The sequence below is a fragment of the Notothenia coriiceps genome, unplaced genomic scaffold (genome assembly GCF_000735185.1).
Source record: "Notothenia coriiceps isolate Sejong01 unplaced genomic scaffold, NC01 NC01_scaffold00024668, whole genome shotgun sequence".
Classification (NCBI taxonomy): Eukaryota; Metazoa; Chordata; class Actinopteri; order Perciformes; family Nototheniidae; genus Notothenia; species Notothenia coriiceps.
In genome coordinates, this window is record NW_011357369.1 from 1,578,658 (window position 1) to 1,587,010 (window position 8,353).

Genomic DNA, 8,353 nt, shown 5'->3' on the forward strand with positions numbered 1-8,353 from the left:
TAAATTCAAAATTATTTATTTAAAATGTGAAATGTTACCAATATACTCACGGACCACTAGGGGGCGCTCACGGACCACACTTTGAGAAGCACTGCTCTAACAGGGCTGAAACAGAGCAGAGGGATATGAGGGATGTTTCGTATTTTGAGCAAAACACATCATAGACATATTTTTTATGTATTTGTATATATCTGAGACCCATAATATATGCCTAAAAATGATAGGAGATCTTTAAACAGACCTGGAAATGTACTGCTGTGAAAAACTGACTGTTTTTGTCAATCAATCTGGTGGCTTCACAGATTGACTGAAAAACGGCTGTCTGACCGCAAGTTAAAGCGTTGAAGTACTCAAAAAGTATATATTACTCAAACTTAAATCCATTAGTATTGTGGTTTGCTGCTGCCCCTGTTGAAAGCAGTATATTGTTTGTTTTTTTGTACTGTTACTCCTGTCTGTTCGTCCAAACTGGAGACTTTTACTCTGCTACTGTAGGTAACACTGACTATGGATATGTTTCTCATACAACCCCACTTCAAAATGTCTGTTTTTAAATGTAACGAATGTAGAGGCAGAGGGAGAGATAATGCTTGGTGAAAGTAGGGTGGGATTTATCCAATGTTTTCTTTTGTTTTTTTGTTCCCACAGACAAAGGTCTGAAGTGTCCTGTGTGTTTGCTGGAGTTCGAGGAGGAGGAGTCCGTTCGGGAGATGCCTTGTAAACACCTTTTCCACTCGGGATGTATACTGCCGTGGTTGGGAAAGGTAGAGCTTCACATTTTCTAATTCAGAGTTAAATTCTTGATTGTAAATGGAAACGTTTGAGTGGTTACGTAGAAATCCTTTTGAATCTTTTTCATCTTTGCAACCACAGACTAACTCCTGTCCGCTCTGCCGACTTGAATTACCGACTGATAATCCAGAGTATGAGGAGTTTAAAAAAGACAAGGTGAGTGTGTGAATATAATTTTTCATGGTACATCCTCTTCTTTTAGCTGTGCCTCTCCATGTGGCATCAGTCCGTTGTTCCAAAGTGTGTTTGTTTCCTGCAGGAGAGGAGAAGGCAGAGGGAGCACCGGCTGGAGGACCTCCATGGCTCCATGTACACATGACGAGACTCCGCTGTGGTGCAAGTCTGTGGCACAGTGACATTTTACTGAAAGAATTGAATACAGAATGTGATTTCAAGCATGAGTGGGGTATAAACCCTTCTTTACCTTTTATATTTGTAGTCAGATATATACATTTAATCTCAAGTATCTCCCATCAGCAAAACTGCACACTTTGAAGCCACCACACCTGGCACCGCTATCTAAATACAAGACAATATTACAAATATGTATCAACATCATTTGATGTTAACACAGGGCCAGCCATTTGTGTGACCTTCCTGAAATAATTTGAAAGTTTGGATAAATGCTTCTTAGTTAGAATGATTATATTTTAAGATGAGTAAGCTTTTGAGTCATTTCTGTTCAGATGCTTTATGCCTTTTAAATATAAATCTTTAAGCTTTAAACGCACAGCTGTTCAGCTGTATTTGCCTGATTAATAGGAATTATTTAAAGACCCAAATATATTTTAATCAGTTACTCAGAGATTTTATTTCACAATGCACTTCAGCAATGCAGTATAAACAGTGTACACTTACACACATCATATGTGCTCTTTGAAGGCAGATCACAGGTAGGAATGTGTAAATGGAAGCAGAAGAGGCCAAGATATCGTGAGGGTTGAACTCCAAAGATACTGGATCCTACATTTATCATCATGCATTTTATATTAAACCATTCCATTTCCTTAGTGAAAATCTGTTGAACCAGGGTATATTTATGTCATTTCAACGAGCAGTAAGTGTTTATGCAAGCCATGCTTTCTGTTTTCTGCTCCACAGGTTGTTTCTGTTTTTTACAAATGTCCCTGTTAGCAGGTGTTACTGAAACGATTCCACAAGTACTGTATGATGTCATGTTTAAAACACCAACTTACCGTGTTATTTGTTGTTTATAAAAATACAAAAAATTCCTGTGTTTGAAGAACAACCCATGCAAAACATCTAACAATTGGTAATTGTTATTTCATATTTGAATATAAATCTCTGTCAAATGAAAATACCTTTAAAGACAAATCATACATATTTACAGAATTTATAAAAAGGAAACAAAATAATATCTGTTGAATTTTTTCTGACTCCATCACCACCACCCTCTTATTACATTTTTAAATGTACCGTTACGTCATTACTTACTTTTTGTGACATGATCAGGACATTTTATGCATACTATACTATCACTTTGAATTGATTTGTTATAAGATACAATACACTGCCTTTTTATAATGTTGAATGGCATACTATATCGTGTGAATGTGTGATGAAAAAAGCAGTCGCCATGTCGATGTGTCCCTTTGCTAGACACCCTTTCTTTACTGTGTTGCGTTCTTTAGGTTTGTGTGCTTATAAAAGGCTAAAATCCCAAAGCTATATGGCGGGACATCTCTAGGCCAATCACAGCAGAGCTAGCCAGCTAACCAATCAGAGCAGACTGGGCTCTGGTTTCAGACAGAGGGTGAAAAGGTGCTTCAGTAAAGGCAGTATGAGAAAAATAAAGAGCTTTTTGACACAAGCAATTTGTTAGTTTAAAAAACAACCAATGCCAAACATTTAATAATTTATCATTTTTATTTCATATTTGAATATAAATCTCTGTCAAATGAAAATACCCTAAATGATAGACAAATCATACATATTTACAGAATTTATAAAAAGGAAACGATAATCTGTGTTGACTTGTCTTCGGGGGATTTCTCTGACTCCATTACCATTCTTTAACATCTTTTTCAAAGATTTAGGAAATATGAATACATTTCTGAATAGACATTGTTTCTGTGTTGAAGAGTTCAAGGTGTGTACAGGTCAGGCAGCCTTTCTTCATATAGGATTCTCCCACCAACAAAGATACCATATGAAAGCTTAGGTGTACATTGTGAGAGACAACAAAAGCAAAAATGTCAAATCCACCGTTAGGTTTCGGCTTCTGGAAGATGGCGTTATGTAAGAGATGTTACAGAATAAATCCAGCCCTGACGTGAGGGCTCATACAAGCTGCCATTTGCAGTCACACCATGTGACTTTGTTACAGTTTAGTGAAATTGGCTACAGCTGAACACAAGATAAAAAGAAAGCAATATGATCATGTTCCCCTGGCACAGTACGAGGGATAAGGCTAAAACAGTGCACCCATAACGATTCATACACCTCCTGCTGACGCACAGAAAACCAATCAAATCTCCAGAGGACTCCCGTCTTTTTTGGCAAGATCTGCAGAACAACACAATCGCAGAAACAATCGCGAGATAAATAATTTGCACAGAAAGTAAAGAAAACTGACCTGACACATGATTACTCAGCCGGTGTAAAAGCAGACCCACAGTTTCCTTAAATGCAGACACTTTGGACTGTGGATTGCAGAGCCACCATGGCGTTAAATACTGTTCTCAAACTCTTCGCTGTGAGATGGAGAAACATGTTGGAAGTCTAGCATTTTGCCTCGGAACATCAAACCCACGAAAAGATAAAAAGAGGTAGGTGATGTGACCTTTCTTTAAAAAAAGACTGTGTATTGCTGGCATCAGTGGTTAGATAGTTCAAATGTACTAGAGGGCAGAATACTGTGTGTTAACAGGGAATATACTTCTCATTCATTTCACTAAAAAATATCCTATTCTAAAATTGGAGGCATTGGTCAGCTTTAGTTCGAGCAGTGGTAGTAGTGTGTGGCAGTCTGGTGTTAAGTATCACTTTAAAAGAAATTGGCAACAGGAAATCATACAAAAACATTCTTCACTCTACAACCTGTGCGGTATTAGTGTCTGTTTGTAACACTGTGATGTCACCCTGGTAACGCCATGAGGTCTAAAAGCATCGGATACATGAACTTTCCCTAAAAAGGACTCGTTTTGTAACAGAACAACTTTTCTCTGAAGTCAGATACGGCTTCCAAGGGTCCAGCCTGGAATCAAATCAGCATGTGGGCGACAACTTTGTTATACTTTTAGTTGGATTATACATTTACCATCACTCGTTTACTATAACATGTAGGTCACTTCAAAAAGTCTTTGTGTCAACTCAAATACAAACTAAAACAAAGCCCTGGGTTCAATCCCAACACACTGAAAAAGGCATTATACACTCCAGCGGAGCGAAAATTATCTCAAGATTGATGACAATTATTGCACCGGACATGACAGTCAATGAAAAAAAAAAAAAAAAAGGGCAGCATGAAATGTAAAATGATACAAAGAAATCATGCGACAGGTGGGACGATACTGGAATAAGTCATCGAGGGGCTTCAGAGACTCTCAGTGATGCAGACCCCAGAACAGCTGCTGTGTTAACGTTCTTCACTCACATGATCTCCCCAATGATAGTGGCTCCAACTATACATCGTTTGGAAAACAACTCAGAATACCATCAAAATGTGCATTCAAAATCATCTGTGCAATCAAAACAATATTGTCGATTGAAATCAAGATTTTTTTGCGAATCATTTGACATAATTACGTTGATTGATAAAAAAAAAGGCCATATGCTTAAAGCATGTAAAACATAACTTCACTTCTCAAACATTCAATATGACCCATTAACTACGCTAAATTTAAAAACATAAAACTGCTATTCTCTCAATCCAGAAAAAGTGTGCCGTGCAGAGATAAGCAAAAGGCCAAAAACAGGTAGGCCGCGCTAAGCATCGGGGGCTCATGAAGGAGTTTCGGGTGAGGGGGGGGGGGGACTTTGTGGGCACAACAGGTATGCAAAGTTAGAAAAAGGAAAAAGTGTCGCTCAGGAAATAAAAACAAATCAAACCGCCATCTTGGAAAACATTCATGGCTCCACACATTCAGCCTCTCTTTACAACATGGCTACAGGAAACGTCCCTGTAGCGGCGCGCGTCACCGTGGAAACGAAGGGAGGGATAGTACAGCATTACAGATGGGTCACCTGGTGTAGGTCCAATGTTTAAACATGTCAGAGCCTCTCCTCCACCTCCGGCTGCAGAGCTACAACATCGCTATGCTCTCCGGCGTGCAGTTGAGATGTGTGGAGGTGCTGCTCCCCCCGGGGGACTTGAGGCCTTTCGTGGCCCCTCCCAGTGTCGAGCCCCGCGCTCTGGGGCCCATGAGGATCCCCGAGCCGTGGTGCAGACAGTGCTGCAGACCCGCCATCATGGTCTCGCTGGTGACGGTGCCGAACTCGTAGGTGAAGGTGCCGTAGAAGACCAGGATGTCCACCGTGAAGACCCACTCGCAGATGGCGGCGGCGTGCTGCAGGACGAAGCTCTCGTGGACGAAGAAGATGCCGCCTGGGAGGAGGGGGGGTTAAGGTGGACAAACATCTGTGGGACATACAGGAGGGAAATCTGAGCCTTCTCCTGTCACTGAATTTATATAAATATAGAATTGGAGGATGAAACCCTCTTTAATTGTCACACACACATGCACTCAGCAGACACGGTGAAATCTCACCTCTGCATTTTACCCATCCTAGAACTAGGAGCGGTGGGCAGCTATTGTACAGCTGCCCACCGCATTCTTGCTCAAGGGCACCACGGCAGGGCCCAGGAGGTGAACTAGGACCTCTCCAAGTACCAGTCCACTCTCAATATTTAGGTCTGTTCGGGGACTTGAACCCTACGGCTCCCAGTCCAAGCCCCTACTGACTGAGCCACTGGAAGGAAGCACATGAACAATGCCATGAGATAAATCCAGGATATAATGAGATATATGACGAGGAGCTTAACCTCCGGATGGGAACTCATTCTTTGATTAGAGTTCAATTGAAATTGGCTTTGCAGTTCTATTAAACCGATGTGTTTAAAAAGGAGGACATGACTGCAGTATATTAACCTTTGATGGACAGTCGGGTAATATTGAGAGCCTGAATGGTTCTCATCCCTGTCTCTTAACATCAGTGCAGTGGATATTGATTGGTGGAGGAGGAGCAGTCGCCCTGGAAGCCACTGAGAGGCGGGCAGCACAGAGAAAAGTGTACCATCAGCATTGTAAGTGTTAAACCAGAGGGGGAGGTGAGGGGGAGGCCGGAGAGATGTTATCGCGGCCTTGAAGTTGAAGGACAATCATCTCTTTCTGTGCAGCCGTGTCTCGAGGCTAGAGGAGTGAGATGAGAGGAAACCAAGAAGAGTCTCTAATGTTTAGCAGTGATCCCATGACGGCACAGTGGAGCCAGAACTGAGCTAACGGCCTGTGACAGGGCGGGACACACCACACCTCACAAACTCAGCCCTTCTTTCTGAACTACACCAATGCTTTTTGATTAAAAGTCAGATGTGTTGGATCAGGTTGTAACTATAGAGTTAACGACGGCTCCTGCTAGCAGGGATACTTTAATCCTTTACTTAAACACATAAAAGGAACTCATTATGCAGGATTACTCTTTTCAAAGTCTTATATTATTAGAGATTTGAATTCAGTGATTTTATTTCAGTGTCATCAATCACTAGTACATGCAAGAGCATTTACATTTGGCTAACTCTGTATACCACTGGGTAGATACGTAGTATATTACTACTGCATCTTATAGTGTGTTCTAAATGTAAAGCGTAACTGTACGTAACAAATAACTGCATTGGAGTAAAAAAGGTATCTCTCTGAATTGTAGTAGAGTAGGAGGATAAAGTAGCATTAAATGGAAAAGACTCCATCCATGCTCGTACTAAATAAGTTTAGTAAGAGCAGGATATAATTGTTGATTTGAACAGATGTATTTAGTTCCATTAAGTGAAGGATACTGAGGACCAGGGAGATCATGGCGCTCAGGGCCAGAGCCACTCTGAAATGGGCCATCCAGTAGTCGAGGGCGGTCAATGCCACCCGGTAGGTGAGCACACACTGCAGGCACACGAACAGCAGCCCCGCCGGGAACGCCACCCCCGCACCCACATAGTGCAGGGACTTGGCGTGATCCACCTGGAGAATAAGACCACCATCATCAGAAGGATTGCAGCTAAACACATCAGGATTTGATCTACTGGGCCCAGGAGTTCAAAACTTTTAATCTCAATCAGATCCGATCAGATTTTGAAATCCCATTTTTTGTGATCCAGGATCAGACAAGTCGGACAGATTTTGTCCCTGGAGTTCAAAGCAATTCAGGATAGGATCAGCCTGATCCAGATTACGATTTTTCAAGATGACTAGATTCTGAATATCAGTGCTTTAATCCTACCGATCGCCATCTAGTGGACATGAAAAATAATACAAGGAAGACAAGAGACCACATTGCAGACATATGGATAGACGTAGTCGCGATTAGTCTTAGACCTAACAACCCTCAAGTTCCCGCGGTTTTGGTTGTTTGTGCTCCCTAGAATCCCCTAGGGGGCGCGCTCCCGCCACGGTTGGGTTATTGGATGAAAACGATATACGGCCCCACCCTATGGCACTCCTCCATTCTCTCTTTTTTTACACCCACCCTACACCAAGAAGCCTCCAACGGGTTCAAACGAAAACCATCCTTCGGCAATGGTTCCCCACCACCCCCCATTCTGTTATACACATCTCACTTAGTTCTACCCAGGTGACCAATTTGTTTTTCATCTCTCCTGCCAACAGGCCTCTATGTCCTATACCTAGTTCATAACCCAACCCTACCTCGACATCTCCTAGCCCCCTCATGGTCAAGGGGTTCTGGTTGTGCTGTTGGTAGACCCCGCGGATTCTGCCGGTTACGCCCAATTCCAAAAAAACTACCAGGGATATATATTTGACCTCCAACTCATTCGCACAATACTACCCGAAAGGGGGGCTCCATACCCCCATTGAACAATCCGGGGTGACGGGGGATCCCCAGACACCTACCCCACAGGTCTCCCCACACCCTCAACGGTCCCAAAATGACGATCTCGTTTTACATTAAGTGACACAAGATCACATAGTTTCGCCTGGTTCTCACTATACCTAAACTAATCATTAATGGTATCAAATGATCTTATAGATTTTCACCTCCTCAACCCGTCTTCAAACCACAAACTCTGCGAGACTTTATACCCATTACCTCGCACGCCGAAGCGGAATGATTGAGGCCACACGGAAGTAACCGTTTAGTTAAATAAAAGGTAAAACCAGTCAAACACCACGGATAAAACAAAGAAGTTGTTGGTTTACACTACGTAATTTACCAATACGCACCTTCGTACTTTCAGTAGTGTGTTTCTAACAGTTAGTGTTTACTCCATTAAATTAATTTTTTTTTATGGAGTTGTTTTTTTTTTTCAAGGTAGTTAGACACGTACCGTGAGCCCCATTTTGCTTCTGGGGAAAGTTTGCATTGGCGATAA

The 8,353-nt window shown here is 41.9% G+C and overlaps 4 protein-coding genes across 5 annotated transcripts in view; 2 read left to right on the top strand and 2 right to left on the bottom strand.

Annotated features, from left to right (window-relative positions):
• Window positions 1–1,692, top strand: part of rnf181 (ring finger protein 181) — a 16,717-nt gene extending 15,025 nt beyond the window's left edge. For both annotated transcript variants that reach the window (XM_010782895.1, XM_010782896.1), the window contains exons 4-6: window positions 649–764; window positions 874–948; window positions 1,052–1,692. In XM_010782895.1, the coding sequence (XP_010781197.1) occupies window positions 649–764; window positions 874–948; window positions 1,052–1,111 (251 nt within the window). In that variant the 3' untranslated portion in view covers window positions 1,112–1,692. The remainder of the gene's footprint in view (window positions 1–648; window positions 765–873; window positions 949–1,051) is intronic.
• The window catches only part of LOC104955675 (Fanconi anemia group M protein homolog), a 430,065-nt gene that overhangs the window by 151,661 nt on the left and 270,051 nt on the right, over window positions 1–8,353 (top strand). The gene's annotated exons all lie outside the window — the stretch shown is intronic.
• soul3 (heme-binding protein soul3) overlaps window positions 1–8,353 on the bottom strand; it is a 326,159-nt gene that overhangs the window by 147,356 nt on the left and 170,450 nt on the right. The gene's annotated exons all lie outside the window — the stretch shown is intronic.
• Window positions 2,661–8,353, bottom strand: part of tmem150aa (transmembrane protein 150Aa) — a 25,706-nt gene continuing 20,013 nt past the window's right edge. Inside the window, exons 7-8 of the mRNA XM_010782894.1 lie at window positions 6,806–6,983; window positions 2,661–5,359 (exon numbers count right to left, since the gene is read on the bottom strand). Of these exons, the coding sequence (XP_010781196.1) occupies window positions 5,058–5,359; window positions 6,806–6,983 (480 nt within the window). The 3' untranslated portion in view covers window positions 2,661–5,057. The remainder of the gene's footprint in view (window positions 5,360–6,805; window positions 6,984–8,353) is intronic.